The sequence below is a fragment of the Gastrolobium bilobum genome, unplaced genomic scaffold (assembly GCF_033153095.1).
Source record: "Gastrolobium bilobum isolate Gb01-03AN ecotype WA unplaced genomic scaffold, APGP_CSIRO_Gbil_v1 utg8637, whole genome shotgun sequence".
Lineage (NCBI taxonomy): Eukaryota > Viridiplantae > Streptophyta > Magnoliopsida > Fabales > Fabaceae > Gastrolobium > Gastrolobium bilobum.
In genome coordinates, this window is record NW_026898325.1 from 179,862 (window position 1) to 200,674 (window position 20,813).

The following is a 20,813-nucleotide window of genomic DNA, read 5'->3' on the forward strand; positions in this document are numbered from 1 at the left end:
AAACTCTTTAAATCATGTAATAAAAAATAGTGGATTAGGCCTGTCATATCAGTGTCGTGTAGTTTACTGTTGATACAGTTACTTATACTCATAGGCCATAGCTGCTATGTTCAAATTATAAATTCATATATTTGAATAAAATTCTTGTAACGCAGGGATGTCTTATCCTCACCAGCTTTGTGAGTACTCCCCTTCTATTCTCTTCAATAAAATTCTTTTTATACAATATATATATATATGGGACAGGTTATTCTACCTATCTTTTTTTCTACTTACCACTCTCCAACACCATTAGACCAGAATCTCAATAGGAGAGAGAAATGATGAAGGTAGTTTAGATTCTGATCTAATGATGTTGGAGAGTAGTAGGCAAAGGTAGATAGAATAACCTATAGCCTATCCCTATATCTATCTATCTATCTATCTATATATATATATATATATAGGAGAGAGATCTTTTCACTCCGGTGTAAAACTTAGAAGTCTTACTACTCATCTTAGCCATTGATTTTCGTCCATCTAACGGTTATAGTTTATTGAGTTGTACTAATTAATTAATTATTAATTTCAAATAAATAACAATTGTTAAATGGACGAAATTCAACGGTTGAGATGGGTAGTAAGACTTCTAAATCTTATACTGGAGTCAAAAGACACACACACACACAAAAGAAAACAATAGATCACCCTTCAGCCAACAACATAAATACGAATTACTAAACACAAATGTCTTAACATACAACCATAGACACACATTATTCAATAGAAGTATATGTCAGTTATGCAAATTTATAGCTTTAGGGTTAAACAATAAAAATAAAAAAAGATGATTCATGTTTCAAGATTTGCAAAAACTAATGTTTGAGCTGGTATACCTGACTGTGAATTCCACTGTCAGTTACATTTATCAACTGTAAAACTCGTGCTGAAATTTCGGCATCAAGCACTTCCTGGGACTCCACACTACATAAGAGAAATATTGCAGGAAAATTAGATTACAAACAGGTTGATATGCATATAAACACTGCTCAGAACTTATTTGACAATCCATAACATTTCAACAGATACTAAGGTATGAGCCAGAGGTTTTTACCTACAACCAGTACAAGATTTTATCTTAAGAATTGCAGCAATGATATGAACAATCCAAGCAAGTTTGTCTTCAATCACAGCGAGGTCACTGTTATCACTAACTTGTACTCTTGCTCTTTCCTACTCCAGTCATTGAAAACAATCAAACACCAATTACAAATTCATTCCCCCCAGCCAAAAAAAATACAAAAAGATAAAATTGATGCATTCAGAGAAATTTATAAACACACCGTGTATATTTGCAGCACTGGCTCCATTATGTTTATTATAAACAAACTACTGCTTTCATACTGCACAATGAATAAAAAGGAGTCAAACAACCAACATAGTTCAATAAATTGCCCCAGAATTACAGAAATCAATTTAGGAAAGAGTTTCCTATGTTGGAAGCTAGATTATCTTCAGAAAATAATTCACAAATAATAATATTTATTCCCATTCCTTGATAGAACCAAAGGTTTGGATTTAGTTCGAGGAATTTGTTAACACTTAAGAGATATAATAAAATCATTTATTTGACTTCATCCAACAGTTTAAGCTTTTCGGAGAGTTGCTTCTGTGACATAGTATCAAAGCCTATGACCAAATGATCTAGAATTCCATCCATATCACCCACATTCTTCAAAAAAAAAAATTAAAAAAAAAAGTTGAATTTTAGCACAAGGTAATCAAAAGAAAAAAAGGGGCCCATACGTTATCAACACTTCAAAGCCCAAAGGTTCTCACATGAGAGGACATATAATAAAATCATTCACGTGCTTAAGCTTTTGGGAGAGTTGATTGTGTGACAGAATTAAATCAAAGTTTCCTCTTGATGGTCACTTTCTCTCTGGTTGTAAAGCTTGACCCCAAGTTTAGGTTTCAATGTTAGAGCAGAGTTGAACAAGACCCCATTTACCCTTTCTTGTTAAGTACGGTGGCAGGTTTATTGAGTAAAATGAATTTCAAGAGAATATTTTTTGGACAAAACGAAATTCTAGAGACAAGAAAGTACATATAAAGAAGAGACTATTAAAATATATTCCTTAACAGGGCAGCAAAATAAAACAGAAAAAACAAACAGCTTTATCAAAGAGCCTCTCCAATTTCTCTGCATATATGCAAGGAAGATTCCCATACAGAAACTGCTGCATATCTGATTTCCATGGGATTTGACAGACACTATAGAAATGTCATTTTTCACTAGCAATTTGCAGAGGGAGATCAGGATAATTTAACTGTTGAGATATATAGTCCCACATTGATTGTGTGTGTAACTAGTGTGGCCTATATTCTGTCAGGTGGGTCCCGGGGGAAGCCCGTGGCGGGAGACCACCACCAATGAGCTAAGTGGATCCGATACACCAAGTGGGTCCGACACCACGTCTCAACCCAAAACCTTAAGACATTAGGTTCATGGGTCCTTTCACTTATATACTCTTCACTTAGCCCATTACCAACCAATGTGGGACTCGTCACACTTGAATATCCCAACAATCTCCCCCTCAAGTGTGAAACCCACCATTGGTATGCTCCCCCTCAACCGAGTACCCCAAGCGCAAAGTACTCAACCGGCCTCATAGCCAATCATCAGGCTAGCTCGAGCCCAACCTGGCTCTGATACCACTGTCAAGCGGGTCCCAGGGGAAGCCCATGGCGGGAGACCACCACCAATGAGCTAAGTGGATCCGATACACCAAGTGTGTCCGACACCACGTCTCAACCCAAAACCTTAAGGCATTAGGTTCATGGGTCCTTTCACTTATATACTCCTCACTTAGCCCATTACCAACCCACGTGGGACTCATCACACTTGAATATCCCATGTTGAGGAATCCAAGTGTGAATGATTGTGTAAAAAATGTCCCATGTTGGTTAAGAATGGACTAAGTGAGCACCATATAAGTGGAAGGATCCATGCACCTAAGGCCTTAAGGTTTTGGGTTTGATTGTGGTGTTCCGAGCCCACTTAATGTTGCTGCTCACTTGGCCCAAGGTTGGCGGTCTCTTCCCGCCATGAGCTCCCCGTGCACGGCCCAACAATTGGTATCAGAGCTAATGGTGGATTGACATGTGGTGATCCGAGTATGTCTTGATGTGGGAAGCCAAGGTCTTGATGGATAGCCAAACCTTGACGAGGAACCCCATGAATACTCGAAGAAAGAATGTGGGCCTTGGATTCACACTTGAGGGGGAGATGTTGAGGAATCCAAGTGTGAATAATTGTGTAAAAAATGTCCCACGTTGGTTAAGAATGGACTAAGTGAGCACCATATAAGTGGAAGAATCCATGCACCTAAGGCCTTAAGGTTTTGGGTTTGATTGTGGTGTTACGAGCCCACTTAATGTTGCTGCTCACTTGGCCCAAGGTTGGCAGTCTCTTCCCGCCATGAGCTCCCCGTCCACGCTTCAAGCCAAATGGGCTCTTGTGTGAGGAGGCGTGTTGAGATATATAGTCCCACATTGGTTGTATGTGCAACTAATGTAGAGTTTATAAGGCCTTGGGCACTCCCACCCTTTGAGCTAGCTTTTGGGGTGGTGTATCCCAAGATTCTTTACATTAACTATTGCTTGTCATCAGAATTTTGAAGTCAAGTATGACTAGAAAATCAATTTGGCAAAGAGTAGATTAGCAGGTGACAGAACCTATTTTTATAAAACTGAAAATGATGAAAACATAAATGGAGCCAAGCTCCTTACAAAGATAAAGTGCAGAAAATAAATCCAGAAAGCCACAACTCCCCCTCAAACCAAATACCTAGGCTAAAGAGTTCCCTAGAGGTCTCCCAATTCTCCCACTAAACCAGTATTGAATTCATGCATACCCACACTGCCTACCTTTTATCCTATACTTAAGGAATATTCTAGAATAGTTTCCATAACAAACTAACTAATTCACTAACTTTTAGGCCCATCAGGTATTAGAGTAGGTTCTTAAATCTTGCAACTCTAGTTGTGGGTTAGGTTGGGGATGATTGTGAGGAAATCCTCAGGTTGTTTCTTTTAGGGACTCTATGATTCAGAATATTTCAGAATTTGGAAGGGTGCCTCATTTTTTCATTGGGGGTCAATTTGCTCTCATTCACACTTATTTGTCCAGCATCCATCTGATTACTTATCTTTTTTTCATATTCCAATTCGGTTTCTCAGTAGAATGGAAAGAAATATGAGATATTTCCATTGGTCAAAGATGGAAAAGTAAAGAAAGGATCATTCGCTTTGTTTGTTGGGTGTACACAGAAGGGGGAACATTTTCAATGTAGGTAATGCCATGCCCAAAAGCATTGCTTCATTTGGATAACTAAAGATTTCTCCCTTGTGGCACCAGGCTGTGAATAGTACGTCTAGTTGAAACCATTACGCGTGGAACGCTAACCTAGCAATCATCACAACTCCCTTCAATCCTAGGAAGTTTATATCTCAAGAAAGCGTCACTTTTAGAGAACACTGGCCCATTTTAAAGGTGCTAATCGCTATCAAATTATTGAAGGATCTTTGGGGGGAAGATGTTCACTTTACAAATGCTTATCCTTTCCTTTATGGTCTTTCTTCTCTACATCATTCTTCAATTCCAAGCTTAAAGAAAGTTTACAACATTTCTTTTCTTTGAACTTCCTTTTTTCAGTAACTTGAATGATACAGGCTTTGATCTGGAATCACTTTTTCTTGCTTCTTTCTGTTGCATGTCATTTAATCCTGATGGGAAGATTTGGACACGTGATTCTGCTGGTTTTCTTTGCTGTAAGTCCTTCTCCCACTTTCAAACCAATTATTAAGAATATCGAAAAATTCCTTCTTCAAAATCCAATCTGGAAGTCCACAGTTCCTAAACGAAAGCAAGATGAACTAGAGAGAGAGAGAGAGAGAAAGAGAAAGAGAAACTGAATATTATTGATGTGTAAAATTGTTGTATTGTGAATGTACACTGAGGTCACTATATAGACCTTCAGATTAAGCCTAATACACTGAGCTAGGTGGTTATGAGCTATCTAACTAACTCCTTAGAATCAGGAGCTGATTAACCAATTAATACAAGGGTGTGATCAGCTACTACAATGATGCACAGTAAGCTTTAACAGAAAGTAAGCTAAGCTAGCTATTCTCTAATATTCCCCCTTCAAGCTCAAGGAGGTTTGAGTAACAATGTGTAATCAAACACCTTGAGTTTGTCTCTGAGTTCTGCAAACCTTGAGGCAGAGAGAGGCTTGGTAAAAGTGTCAGCTACTTGTAAAACAGCAGGAATGTGATGAACCACTAGGGATTTGGCCAAAACCTTTTCCCGGACAAAGAAGAGGTCAAGTTCCATATGCTTGGTTCTAGAATGGAGAACCGGATTGTGAGCAAGAGCAACTGTGCTCTGATTGTCACAGTAAATAATTGGAACCTTGAAGGGAATGTGGAGTTCCTGCAATAGGGATTGTACCCATAAAATCTCAGCTGCAGTATGCGCAAGGCTTCTGTACTCAGCCTCAGCACTTGAGCGAGCCACCAATGATTGTTTCTTAGCCCACCAAGATATTGGATTTGACCCAAGAAGAACACACGCACCAGAAGTGGATCTTCTATCATCTGGATCAGATCCCCAGTCAGCATCACAAAAAGCTACAAGAGACAGTGGCTGCTGCAGTGAGGAAGGATGAAACAGAAGTCCATATGTGAGGGTGCCTTCAAGGTAACGCAGAATGCGTTTGACAATTTTCCAATGCTCTTCAAGAGGTTGAGATAAGAATTGGCAGACTTTGTTGACACTAAAGGCAATTTCTGGCCTGGTGAGAGTGACATATTGGAGTGCTCCTACAACAGATCTGTAAAGAGAAGGATCAGAGATGTAGTTGGAGCCATGTTTACTTAACTTGCAGCCACTTGGCATAGGAGAGGAAATGCCCTTAGCTTCAGCCATTCCAGCTTTGTGGAGAAGATCTCTAATATATTTTGATTGGCATAACATCAGTCTGCCATCAGAGAGGGATTTTACTTCAATACCAAGAAAGTAATCCAGATTGCCAAGTTGTTTCAAAGCAAATTTGGAGTTAAGATGGTTGGTAAGCTGCTGAATGAAGTCAGAATTATTCCCTGTGATTATAATGTCATCTACATAGACTATAATAAGATGCAGATGCCTTTGGATCGAAGAAGAAAGAGAGAGGGATCACATTTGCTAGAAACAAATCCAAGATCATGAAGAGATGATGCAAATTTTTCAAACCAGGCCCTTGGAGCCTGCTTTAGGCCATAAAGAGCCTTGTTAAGCTTACAAACTAGAGATTTGTCAGAAACCTCAAAACCTGGAGGTTGAGACATGTATACTTCTTCAATGAGTTCTCCATTAAGAAAGGCATTATTGACATCAAGTTGTTTAAGAGGCCAGCCATGAGACAAAGCCAAAGTAAGGATGATTCTGACTGTAATGGGCTTCACAACCGGTGAAAAAGTCTCATTGTAATCAAAGCCAAGCTGTTGATGAAAGCCCTTGGCAACAAGCCTAGCCTTGTACTTATTGATTGTGCCATCAGGATTCTCTTTGATTCGAAAAACCCACTTGCAACCAATGGGTTTTCGAGTGGCTGGCAGGGAAACTAATTGCCAAGTTCCAGTAGCAATGAGTGCATCATACTCTTGTTGCATTGCTTGTGCCCATTTGGGATCAGCCAAGGCTTGTTTAGCGCTGGTTGGTTCAGTGTTGATGGTCAGAATTTCAGGGGCAGGACCTTTGGAACGAGTAATAATTCTGTGTGGAGATAAGCAAGTGCTTAGTGGTGCTGAAGGTAAATATTCAGAACCAAAAGATGGTGGGGAGGAGGAGGAGGAAGGGAAAGGAGTGTGTTGTGAATGATCAGTGGATGGTGTGTGTGTGTAGGAAGTATTTTGAGAATTTGGAGTAGTGGAGGTGTGAGAAAGAGACTGAGTTGCCAAGGGTGAGGAGTGAGATGAAGATGGAGAAGTTGGATGTGGTAAAGTGTGAATCTCAATTGGAGATGTATCAGGAGCACTGGAATTTGTAGAGTTAGGACTGGAAGAAGAAGTGGGAGTATTATTGGTGAAGGAATTATGACTGGAGGCAGAATCAGAAGCAATAGGAGAAGGTACAGCAGGATTAGATTGTGATGAAGACCAGGGAATAATTGTGCTAGAGTAAAAGGAGGTGGTAGATGGAGTTGAAGGTGTGGTATGGAAAATAGTAGAATATGGAAAACGAAATTCATTAAAAATGACATCCTTAGAGATGTAGATTCTGCCTTCAGAACTGAGGCACTTATAACCTTTGTGGCTGGGTGAATACCCCAAGAAAACACACTCTTGAGACCTGAAATCTAGTTTGTTTTTGTTATATGGTCTGAGTAAAGGGAAACAAGCACATCCAAAGGTACGCAGGAAAGGATAGTTAGGTTGTGTTTTGTAAAGTTCTATGTAAGGAACTTTGAAATGTAAAGAAGAGGTAGGAAGCCTATTAATGAGGTAGACAGCAGTGACAAAGGCATGATCCCAATATTTCAAAGGAAGAGTGGCATGAGCTAAAAGGGTTAAGCCCATGTCAATTATCTGCCTATGTTTGCGCTCAACCAAACCATTTTGATGGTGAGTGTGAGGACAAATTAATCGATGAATAACACCTAATTCAGAAAGAAATTTGGTGAAGGGTCTAAATTCACCTCCCCAATCAGATTGAACAGATTTAATGGTGTGTTGAGATTGAGTTTGTACAAATGTGTGAAACTGTTTGAAAGTGTTTAAGGCTTCTGACTTTTTCTTGAGAGGATATATCCAAGTGAACCTTGTGGTGACATCAACAAATGTGATGTAATAGAAAAAGCCCTGTGATGATTGAATGGGGGCTGGTCCCCACAAGTCACTGTATATAAGGGTAAAGGGTACTGGATAATCAGTTGATGAAGGAAAGGAAGGTAAACGATGAGATTTCCCAATACAACAAGCAGAACAGAAATCAGATGTACTTTTATTATGAAACGGGATATCACATTGTTTAAGTACATTTTTCACAGCCTCAAAATGAGGGTGTCCTAACCTACAATGCCATAGGCTATATGAAGAAGTGCTCCTTGATACATCAGAGTGGAGATTGTAACTATTACATGGACTATTTTTTGATACAGAATTACAAGAAGAAAGTTGTGTATTACAAGACATAGTATTGGACAATGAACTGGACAAAGAATTGCAGATAGAAGACTTGGGCAGAGAGGTTGAAGTATGTGCTCGAAGTCCTTGGAACTTATAGAGACCATCTTGACCAAGAGATCCTTCAAGCAAGACCTCCTGAGTCTCCTGTGATTTGACAAAACAGTGAGTAGGATGAAATTCAAAAAATACATGATTGTCCTTGGCAAACTGACTGACACTAATGAGATTCTTTGTTATTTTGGGAACAAGAAGGAGATTATGTAAGTGCAAGAGAGTGTGTGAATTAACTGGTGAAGTAAATGTAGTTGAACCAACAGAGTTAATAGGTAAACCTTGGCCGTTCCCAACAAAGACTTGATCAGGACCAGTATACTGTTGATATTGCAACAAGTTGGCAGGTTCTGCAGTGACATGATGTGATGCTCCTGAATCAGGATACCAGTCAAGGGCTAACTGTCCATTGGTGGAAGTAGAAAGTGCTCGGGGTGCTCCAGATTGTGATGAGAAACCAGTATAATGAGGTGGTGTATGAGAAGATAATGCTGCTGAGTTCACGAATTGGGAACCAGGAGCAGAGTTGATGGAATTCCAGTTGTTGTGATGAGCTGGAATTTGAGAGAGAGTGAGATTTGCTGTCGCCGGAAAGTTCGCCGGAAAGTTCGTGTGTGGTACTGTGGTGCTCGGAAAACGTGACTGAGTTTGCTGTGGAGGTGTGAAGTTGGAATTGTACCTCCACCAGCAGTTAGCCGCTTCGTGGCCTGGTTTCCGGCAAAGTTGACACGAGACGGGGAACCTTCCACCACTTCTGCCACCACGATACCGGCCACGACCACCGCGCCAACCACCGCGGAATGGAGGAAAGTATCCTCCTGCATTGATTCCTTGACCAAAGGATCCTTGTTGCAGAGCTTCCACATCAAACGTGCTGGATTCTCTTCCTCTGAAGTAGGTCATGAACGAACCATAGTCCTCAGGTAAGCCTTCAAGTACAGTGCGTACAAGTTCACGTTCAGAGAGTGGTTCTCCTATGGCCAATAAGACATCACCAAGTGCTTTGACTCGTGCTAGATACTCTTCGATAGTTTTGTCATCCTTCTTGATATTATGTAATTCAGAACTAACTTGATTGGCTTTTGCTTTGGTTACAGATTCGAAATACCTGTGGATCTTGTCCCAGGCTTGATGAGATTGACGTACGCCAAGGATTTTGTTGATGATTTCTTCAGATAGCGTAGATTGCAGCCATGTGAGAAGCATTTTATCCGTTTTCTCCCACTCGATGAACTCTGGATTTACTTTTTCAACAATTCTGTCTTCTTCTGATAGAAACTTCACAGGAATTCTTGGATTAACCAAGAAACGTTCAAGTTGATGTGCTATAATAGGAGGTTCAACGATTTGCTTCCAGAGGAGGAAATTTTTGCTGGATAGTTTTACTGACATTTGAGTATTGAATAGTATAGATGATTTGGAGTTTCCCAAAGGATTTTGTGTAGCTGAAGAACTAGTATCACTAGAACTTTGTGTAGCGGAAGCCATGGATGAGCAAGAAATGGATCAGGGCCCCAAGATTGGAGCTCTGATACCATAAACGAAAGCAAGATGAACTAGAGAGAGAGAGAGAGAAAGAGAAACTGAATATTATTGATGTGTAAAATTGTTGTATTGTGAATGTACACTGAGGTCACTATATAGACCTTCAGATTAAGCCTAATACACTGAGCTAGGTGGTTATGAGCTATCTAACTAACTCCTTAGAATCAGGAGCTGATTAACCAATTAATACAAGGGTGTGATCAGCTACTACACTGATGCACAGTAAGCTTTAACAGAAAGTAAGCTAAGCTAGCTATTCTCTAATAGTTCCAATCAAGATCAAATCTTTTATTTTGACAGAGATACACCCATTCAATAGGATTACATCAATTATTTATTGCACTTTAAACAAGTACGGGAGCTGTAAAGCAGTTTTGAATTAATACTTCTGTTTATTTTAGCTTTGTCTTCTTCTGCTGCTTTGTTTATATCCTCTGTCTTACCTTCTTATTAAATTTCTTCTTTCATCAAAAAGTGAAGAATGATAATATAAAGTATATAGGATACCTGAAATCTGCATAGGTACGGAAAGCAGTCTAATTGGTCCTGAAGAAGTTCAGCATTGTCTAAGGGATTCTCGGAAAGATCATCAGGTAATCCAGCCTTCAAAAAACAGGCAGAAGAAAATATATTACTGACAGCTGTCTCGTTAACAGTGGTGTTAAATTAAATACATACAGCCTGGAAGTATGCAGCAGACAACAAGTAAAGCATGCATGGAAAATTGGAAATACCTGAACAGAGTTGAATCTTGATGTGATGAAACTTTCAGTAATCTTAGGAACAAATTCATCAAGCAAGCTTGGTGCATCACCTTTTAAATATGGAACAGAAGACACCAATCTGGACCACAGCCCTAACAGGTAGTACACACTATTGCTGGCCCACTGCCAAGAAGGCATCAACTTATTCAATATTTCACATCACACTTGCAAATAACCTAAGTTAAAATTTTGATAACTCATGAAATATATCTTCTTATTGATAATTTCACATGATGCCATCCTGAATTTCATTTCACAGGGGAAGGTGGCAGTGCCATTATCACAAAGATAAAATGGCTTTAAAAGATAAAAAAGTATGTCATTTTTGAGCTACAATACATCATGTACTCTCAGGAAATTTCTTAATAGTGACACAATAATTAACCTGCCATGATTGCAAAGATTTGAGAGTGAACTCTGCAACCAAACGTATCCAATCACTATAGCCTTCCACGTTAACAAGCTCCGACAACTGCAGCATTTATTTTGCAAATTTAGGTAAAGAAAGAGTTGAAGCTAATTAATCAAAGGAAGAAACTACAGAACAAAAATACATTCAGATGGAATAAACTATTCCTCCACATTTTATCAACATAACTGTCAATGTATACCAAGTGTAAGGAATTTACTAAGTAATTGACAAGAACGTTGATAGACATCTCTTGTAGTCCATTTACTATTTTTGGGTCAGCAATTTTGGGAGGAGAGAATACATGTGACACTGGTTTTTAGTTGCAATAAATGCCAATCAGATTTGGATACTAAACAAATCTTTAAACATTAGAGGAAGGATACAGTTGGCTGAGAAACATTAAGTAAAACCTAGTAATAAAAATGTGGTACAAGGATAGGACACCCCAGAGAATTGACTTCTATTGCACCAGTTAATAAGTACGAAATAAAACATTTATATCTATAATGGTTAGGATAAGACACAATTAACAATAAAGGCATACATCTTCTCTGACCATTTTAATTATTAGGTGTCATCCTTTTTTTTTGGTCTCACTATCTAAATGTGTCAATTCTTTTTTCAGTTAGGCAAATAGAGATGTCTCAATATATTGTTATTTAAAAAAAAAAAAACTTATATTAATTATGGAATGCCCGCAGATTGGCCCTAGTGCATAGGACTTTTGGCCGGTGTGGGTCTTTATCATTGCAGGCTTTTTGGCCCTACCCCTTACGGGCTAAGGCCAAATGAGACGGGTTGTCCCGTTTTGATACCTCTAATTAAAAGTTCAAAACTTAAAACCCAACAAGTACACTAATTGCCAGTTTCTGTGATGCACACGGTACAATGCCCTTCTAATTTCTAAGCCAAAGTATGTACCTAGCCTCTACTGCATGAACTCCATGTCCCTGCTTATGCGCATGGCATCACTACCAATTAGAAACAAAAACCAGCAGATAGGCCAGAAAACTACACAAAAGTCTACCTGATAATTCACTCTGAACCGACCAAGAAGACGACAAAACTCATGGTAATTATCATGATCTGCAAGACCTGCTTCCCAACAGAGTTGAAATTATAAATGCATGGGCATCAAGAAGAAGGTAAAAAACAATGAAATGAAAATAAAGACTTAAAATTATTGCTCGAGAATGTATATGCAGGACTGGCCAATTTTTGTTATGTGTAACTTCTTTCTTCGTAACATTTTTTGCTTTGCTGAATCTAGAGGGATTTACCTGCACTTTCCACTTTCATTGCTACTTAAAAATAGAGTATGATTGGATCTTAAATCCAACTAATATATATCCTAACTAGTGATTGGTAGGATACAACCACGTGTTTAGCCAATTTCAGCTTTGAACAAAACCTCACCAAGAGCTTTTACCTAGGTTGAATAAGAAATTTTCCAAGTTACCATACAACCTTCTGATGCAAATTTTAGAATGGAACTCTCATTTCCTACCACGGCGGGTAATAACAGATCAATTTGTTAGAGAACCAAAAATGCACTTTTATTGCTACTTAAAAATAGAGTATGATTGGATCTTAAATCCAACTAATACATATCCTGACTAGTGGTTGATAGGATACAACCACGTGTCTAGCCCAATTTCACCTTTGAATAAAACCTCACCAAGAGCTTTTACCTAGGTTGAATAACAAATTTTACAAGATAACATACAAACTTCTGATGCAAATTTTAGATTGGAACTCTCATTTCCTACACGAGTTAATAAAAGATTGAACAACTCAGGGCAGAGATAAATTGCGATGATGAAAAATGCACTCATAAAAAGCAGGTGAAAGAGAGATATATTCTTCTTTTTTTAATGCTACCGATAAGGAATATGTAAGAAGTCACAAAATAATAAGGAATAGAAGGTATTCTTTTCCTTACATGTACAATGATAAAAGATAATTTTTCCAGTTAGTTATTACAATACAAAACAAGCAAAGTAATAAGCCTACAACACCTTGTCCTGTTTGCAGGATTACTTTGGTTCCTGTCATTAAATGGGCCAAAAACTTGGAACGGGCAGCATCATTTGTAAACAAAGAACGTCTTACAGAAGCTAGTCGCACCAAGCACTCCAGTGCCTGGAAAGCAAAAAAATTAATACCCAATAGAGAAGGTTCAAAAGTAGCAAGCTGATGAACCATCAATAAGAACATTTCACAATTCAAAATAAATATTAACCAATCATTAATCAAGAAACACTTATTTTCACAACTTTATAAAATGACCAACATAATCCAATAACAAAAGAAACTATCAACTAACAGAAGTGATAATATCAAATTGGAAAATATTAAAGAAAACACTCTGTTTTGTTGCAGTATTAAATTTTCATGCAATACGCAATATAAGGTAAGAAAGAGGTAATGTTGGATAATCACTGTTTTCTGCAGGATGCATTGCTCTAATTTGGACATAGCAGCACAAGTAATTTTACACTGCCCAGGAGCCATTCATTACCACATTTTTGTGTGTATGGTGGAGTTTGGAGTGTTTGCATTGAAACTTTTGATCTAATCAAAAGGATTTGCCAGAGCACATCCTTTTGGTTAGATTTTAGTCCTTACCCAGGCTTTCAGACCAGACCACTTTCTGGCATCCCTCTTGAGCTTGTGGATTCTCCTTGTCACACATACCAAGGGATTGAAGAGCCCTTTGTACTAATAAGTTTGGTTGTTCCCATTTTCCCTTTCCATTTATTTTTTCCTTTTGGTTACGACAGAAGTCCAAGGACATGTTGAAGGCAAGGAGAAAGGTAGGCTAGTGTCAGTACTAGCATTTATTGGAGATCGAACTTGGCATCAGGTGCTTCCCATTGAAATAGTGGGAGCTGCTAGGCCACAAGGCTGTTAGTTTTATGTCCTTTATATATTATACCTTATGATCAAGGAAAATAACTCATCGCCCTCTTTCTTTGTTTGTTTATAGACATTCTCCCATCTAATAAAATTATTCTTTTATCCCAAAGAAAATATTGCTGCTTCCAGTGCAATAGAGATCAACTTCACTTTTTCGTAATCTAAGAATTGGGGCATCAGCTATTTTCCTTTTTCTATCCAAAAACAAAGAAAGGGGGGAGGCGGGGGGGACCTTGTATTTGATTACTGTTCTTTCTATCTCAATGATGCTATGCACAGAAAGTCAGAAATTTTGAATATATCTCCAAAACTAACAATATAACTATTTTAATATGAAGCAATTTCTGCAACAAAGAGCTTCAATGGAATTTATCCTACCAGATGTCCAATCTTCGTCTTTTTCATAGAAAAAGAAATTTTTGTAACAACTAAAGAGGAGCGCCACCAGAATTTATCTGACCAGTGTCCAATCATCCTCTTTAAAAGGGAAGGTTTTTGTTTCAAACCATAGTTCTTAGAATCTTAGGATTCGCGATTCAAATCTCTTGATTCGATACGATTCGGCAAGCCAGCAATTCATATCATATGATGAATTGCAGATGGCTTTGAATCTTGCGATATATGCATGAATTGGGGTGATTCCGTATCACTGATACAAGTGGAAAGATTTAATGAATCATTAATATTTTTTTCTTTCTTTGCTTGCTTTCATAAAATAGCAAGAGGACGAGTGTGGAGTAGTGGTAAATAGGGCGAGCTTTGACCTTAATAGCATAAGCCTATGTAAAACATTTAGAGCCTACAATGACCTATTAAACGATTAAAACTTGGTTTATAGGCCTGATCTGGCCTATTGTAAAAAAAATGAAAAGCCTAACATAGCCTATAAGACCTAGACCTACAAAGTTGCAAACCAAACTAAAATAATAAAGATAAAATTTCTCATTCATTAAATAGTGTTTCCAGCAAGAGTCCAAAATCCTTAAATAATGTTCATAACAACACATAAAATAGTTATTTTTATGATCTTTTTCTTTGCTTTTGGCAGCCTTCATAAATATATTATTTTAAAAAAAAAAAATTAAAAAGACAGGCTGCAAGCCTATGGCCTAATTTTTAAACGGCTTTTTCTAAAAACCTAAACCTGCTCTATTCTGTACAGAGACTAGGCTAGACCAGGCTGTAGGCCCCTGATAGGCCGCTTGTACCATTTACACCCCTAGTGGTAAAGATGCTCCTTTGCGACTAAAAGGTCCCGAGTTTGAATACAAGAAACAGCCTCTTTACAAATATGCAAGGGTAAAGTTGCATACAAAGATTGCTTTCACCCCACTCTCACTAGTCGGGATTTGATGGAAAGTGGTTTCTTTATTTGCTTTCATCAATTCTCGTAAAAGAAATTGAAAAATCAAAGAAGCTTAAATTGTTAAATGAAAAAGAGCTAAATGAGCACCACTAAATACACCCCAATATTCCATTGCCCCATTTTCATTATTCTGAAACAAGGGACTTACACACTATTTGGCTATTCTATTACTCTTTTTCATTCTTTTGCAACAGATGCTTCACACAGTCACTTGTTCACTTTGTATGCACCTTATTTGGTTATATCATTGCTCTATTTTTGTTTATTGTCTATTTTTTTTTAAAATATATACTTCACGCAATCATTTTATGTGACTCCATCATGACTATTGACTTAAAATTTTGTTTTATGAGTTGTGGTTAAGTTATTTTGTCAATTCCTAGTTTAAATTTTGCACATTGTGCATTGTACATCATTTTTATGATATATTTCAAGTTATTTTTCATTGTGTCTTTCAATCTTATGATTTGATACGATTTACGATTCAAAAATTAACTTGCCAATTTATAATTTGAATTTCAATTTGATAAACTTGTTAAAAATTTAAAAGCTCAATAATATAGTTTCTTTGGTCACCATTAAATAATTAATTATGCTCATTTAGCTTCATTATGACATTGTAATTACCTATTCAAATATATAAATAGCACCCCAAGGTGCTTTGGCTAACACTTCTGCATTCTAATGGCTTTATCATATGTGCCGATCTCAAATAGCCTAAATATAGTACAGAGTAGGTAGGAAATCTCTTATGATTCTCTTTATAATTTGATCAAAATTCTTTTACGCGTAGAAAATAATATAAACCCAAAAAAATTGAAATGAAGTGAGACCGCCTACACACATCTATGCCCCTAACATACTTCAAATAAACTTTGACATTGATATCACATGAAGAATATCAAGTGAAATGAGTGGGTTATTGTGAGAACAAAATAAGCAAAATCATGACTATTGGATCATGCATGTATAGTCAAGATTAAAACAAAAATGCATGTGTCATTTTTAAGTGGTCATGCGACCTTTAAATAACTTATAATCTTGATTATCCATGTTAATATACTGCTCTCCCTTCATATGCCCCTAATATATATATATATATATATATATATATATATATATATATATACATTGCACGCTCAAACAAATATATATGGCCAAATTTAAGTCCTTCAAATTAAGGGGGACTATAAACCATTTCTAAAATAAATGGCTAGGTAAAATGTAAGTAGTAGAGAATTTCCCAAGACCAAAATTGATTCTAATTCTAATGGTTAATTAGTTATCTTCAAGGTCTGACTGTTAAGTATACAAACATAGAAAGAAATGCATGTACAGACCTCCTTTGAAAGAGGGGGCTTTGTAATGGCATAGTAATCAAAAAATATTTGAAGCGTTGAAGAATCCTCCAAAACTGGCTTCCAAGGAGATGGAATCTGCAAACCGCCATATTACAAGGTAATAGATGAGCCAACATAAAAGGAAATACGGTAGGACTTCCAAAAATTAAATTTTAAAATAAAATTAAAATAAACAGATACCTGAACTGTGCCAAACTCATCTGAACTTTCATCAACAGTTGTCCCCACAAAATCAAATGATAAACATTTCAAAGAAAGAGAAAGCGCCAATTCTTGCAATTGACTTATGACTGCAAATAATATAATCTCAACTCTTAATTAAATGATCATCATAAAGTAATAAACACAATAATAAAGAGAGGGGTAAAATTTTAAGATGGGTATAGCCATTTTACCATCATTCTTCAGTTGACCCAATGATGTTAAAGATATCTGAAATATTTGAAAAAGAGATTGATCCCTAAAGGAGCAAGCTACCCTTCGATGATTTGATGCAGGCAAACCAGCATTAGCCTGGAGAAGGATTTAAGAAATAAGAAAAAAGGTATGAGCACAATAACAAAAATATAAAAGTAATTTTGAAACAGTTTTGAAGCCAAACTAGTTTTTTCAAAAAATAATAAGCTCCTAATACAAAAAAGCATCAGCAACCAACACGATTATTTAAATTGAATAAACCTTGGAGGGGAGAAGGTTAGCACAAATTTCAACAATGACTTTATGAAGCATATACGCACATGACCAATGCTTTAAACTCATTAAGGAATACGTAAGTATGGAAATTCATAAAAAGTACAATGGAAACAAAAAGTATTAACTGAAAAAACACGTGTCAGTGCCTCAGCTCTTATCTGTGAGTGCTATATCGAGGAATCTTACTCAACTTCCAATGGAAATTTGATGAGTACATCTCCCGTTATCATTCAATATCCCCCACCCCTCAGCGCAGAACCATCAAACCACAACCCCCCCTTTTTACCTTATTGAAAGAATTCAACTAATTTAACCTCCAGATCAATGGATGATCTCCATAAACAAAAACAGGCACGCACACAAAGCATGGACCTACTCAGTATGATAAATGTTCCAACAGTATATCGTAAATTCCACTCCAGCACCAAACATATTCAAGAAGCACAAGTAAATATCTAACCTGATTCATCTCAGAGATAAGCTGATTTAATATCTTCAAACCAATGGCATAATGACCTGGCATTGCCTGGATTAAAAAATAATGTGAGCAAAGTGTACCAGAAACATTAATCTACAAGTTGGGATGGTACGCAAGGCAACAATTTCGTATCATAAATTGATATGCGGTTAACCTAATAGGATTAAAAAAAATGCAGAGACCAAAGTAACTACTAAATTTGGCATGCTGAATAGATCATAAAAAAAGGAATAAGAGCTGAGAGGGGAAGAAATCAGATGAGGGAGATAGGATAAGTTCTTTGTCTAAACTGAGACAAACTTATACAGGATAAGTCCTTTTAAGTACACAATTGACTGCTGGGTGCAAAAGAGAATAAACTATATTACCCAACCAAATGTAATGCAAACAAACATACCAGACTCAGAAAGCTCATTGAGTTCAGTAAATCAGTCGTCGACATAAAATACCCCATTACATACTAATTAACACCCCTCAAATCCTTTTCCTATAGTAAAACCAATAGAACAAACACTTTTCATCACCTGACTCAAAAAGCTCATTGATTCTTTAACCAGGTCCCGGAATCGGTCATCATCAAACCATCCAAATTTCGTTACTCGACACAAAAGTTGGATCAAAGAAGCAGTCACGAAAGGCTGTAACTCGGGCCCTCTGGTAGCTAGATAGTTGATAAGGTAGGTCCCTGACATGCATTAAAAGAAATCCATCAATTCCGGCATTGAGTCACCGAAGAAGGAGAGAGGGAAGGGGGGGAGAAGAAAGATTACATATATCAAGGCGAAGCTTTAAAGCCAGGCTATGTTCGGTTACTTGTTTCAACAAACTGGAGCTAGCTAGCATCAATGCATAAGGGGTCAAAGCATGATCAAGAATGTATTGGCATTGGGAAATATATTCAGTGTTCATGGAGAAGCATTTCAGTGTGTTCTCCGCATGAGCCCGTTCCACCGAGTCCTGTGAATTATATAGCCTCTCACACAATGCTTCTAGTTGTGCCAACTCCATCGCTGTCCGAGATTCGGCACACACAGAGGGTTGCAATCTCAAAACCGCACTTTCCTACTCGGATTTTCTTACAACTAACGCTGATTAGGGTTGCGAAGGCAAGAACAAAGCGGCGGCGATGACGACGGAGATGCCGCCAGCAACCGCGAAACAAGGGGGAATTACCGGAACAAGGCGCAGTCGCCGATGGAGATTACAGAAATCAGAGGTTGTGGTTCATCACAGCTTCACAATCACATCGCATTGACAACAGAGAAGAAATTCTTATACTTGATCCCTTTAGGTTTTCTCGATCGCTTTTTTTTTAATTTCTTTTTATTTTTTTCTTGGTTGAGAGGGTTTTTTTGTTTTCCACTCGTGTAAGTTATTAGTTTATGGCGTCTAAAAGACTAAAACTATTAAATTATAATTTTGGGGATACACCGACATATAAATATATAAAAGGAAATTTGTGAATTGACATCGATTTTTATATTTATGGGGCGATGATTAGTCCCTAAATATCTTCTCTCGTGTAATTAATAGAAAAGATCGATTGTATCAAAAACAATTAATGAGAACAAAAATTATTGAATAAATTTGAATTTTTTGTTTTTTACTTTTTAAGATACATGGCTCCGTCTTATTTCTTCAAACTATAAAATGAAGAGTTTTATTATATACACTTCCGAATTTATTTTTCCTGTTTTAAATAACTAAATCATTTTTTTACATTTTTCGTATAGGTTAAATGGTTAATCTTTATTTTTCGTAAAATATTTTCAGATTAACTTTTAAATTAATTGATAGCAATATTTTTTTAAAATAATTTTAAGATGAACTACACATTTGCCTGGTGCTTCTAAAGTTTTATCAAAAGAAGAAAATTCATGATAGCACAATTATTTTATTTCTAAATCAATATCTATTTTATATAGCTAATAAAGTAAAATGAGTCTTTCACTAATTTTTCACATATCACATTTTTTTAAATGGATGTTTTTTAATTGTATAATAATACCATTAGTCAAATATCTCGTCCTTTCAAAAAAATTATTTTTCAATACAAGTCTGTCTTCATTAAATTATTATTTTTATGACATTTATGTTGTAACAATTTGTATCAGTAATTATTTTATTTATTTATTTTTGTCTTTTTTAATTCATTTAATTACTTCAAACAAATATTTGCATAAATTTTTTACAATAAAAGGTATTTCCATTGGGTAATAACAAAAATGATTCATATATCATATTAATATCTGAATTATATAAATAAATATTTTCATATCATAAAAGTAAAAATTTCATATTAGAGCGCGATAAATATTTGCATCATATGTAAACAAAAACTTTGCGTAAATTTAATTAGCAGTTGCGTAATGTATAAAGAAATTTTTATTTTTATAAAAAAAAATTAATTATCAAGGAACTACCTTACGATATTTTATTCAATTTTTAAAAGAAGACATGTCTTATAATTTATTTATTTATTGAAAAAGTGATATTAAGTAAATCCCAACTGTAACTGTTCATTTTATAATAACTAAAGTGGAATATTATTATTTGGTAATATTACAAAAAATTCATTTTATAATATTATTATAAGAAAAGTGTTTGTCCTTTCAAATAACACAACTTATGTCATTCCACTCTCACAAAGAGGTGAAACCCATACTTTTATTTTTTTGTCTATGATCTATCTTTTTCTCTCACTTAAAATGACACAACTTTATATCCTTTAAAATAACACACATTTTTCATATATATATATAGATATATATATAGGGATATGATATTGTGACACCCAAGTTATGTTACACCCAGGTGACACCCAGTCAATCTCACCGTTAGATTGCTTATGTTGATCCAACGGTTATATTTATTTCCATCTTTGTATGGTCATGATTTTCCAAATTTAATATTTTATATTTATTTCTACCTTTATATGGTTATGATTTCTCATATTTAATGCTTTCACTTTAAATTTAGGAAATCATGACCATACAAAGATGGAAATAAATAT

The 20,813-nt window shown here is 36.3% G+C and overlaps 1 protein-coding gene across 2 annotated transcripts in view; it reads right to left on the reverse strand.

Moving 5' to 3' along the window:
- LOC133314896 (uncharacterized) overlaps positions 1–19,153 on the reverse strand; it is a 34,191-nt gene extending 15,038 nt beyond the window's left edge. For both annotated transcript variants that reach the window (XM_061516422.1, XM_061516423.1), the window contains exons 1-14: positions 18,571–19,153; positions 18,325–18,485; positions 17,783–17,848; positions 17,025–17,142; positions 16,810–16,919; positions 16,609–16,704; positions 13,002–13,125; positions 12,011–12,078; positions 10,957–11,043; positions 10,542–10,694; positions 10,315–10,410; positions 1,323–1,382; positions 1,094–1,212; positions 876–963 (exon numbers count right to left, since the gene is read on the reverse strand). In XM_061516422.1, the coding sequence (XP_061372406.1) occupies positions 876–963; positions 1,094–1,212; positions 1,323–1,382; positions 10,315–10,410; positions 10,542–10,694; positions 10,957–11,043; positions 12,011–12,078; positions 13,002–13,125; positions 16,609–16,704; positions 16,810–16,919; positions 17,025–17,142; positions 17,783–17,848; positions 18,325–18,485; positions 18,571–18,808 (1,584 nt within the window). In that variant the 5' untranslated portion in view covers positions 18,809–19,153. The remainder of the gene's footprint in view (positions 1–875; positions 964–1,093; positions 1,213–1,322; positions 1,383–10,314; positions 10,411–10,541; positions 10,695–10,956; positions 11,044–12,010; positions 12,079–13,001; positions 13,126–16,608; positions 16,705–16,809; positions 16,920–17,024; positions 17,143–17,782; positions 17,849–18,324; positions 18,486–18,570) is intronic.
- Positions 19,154–20,813: the final 1,660 nt, after the last annotated feature.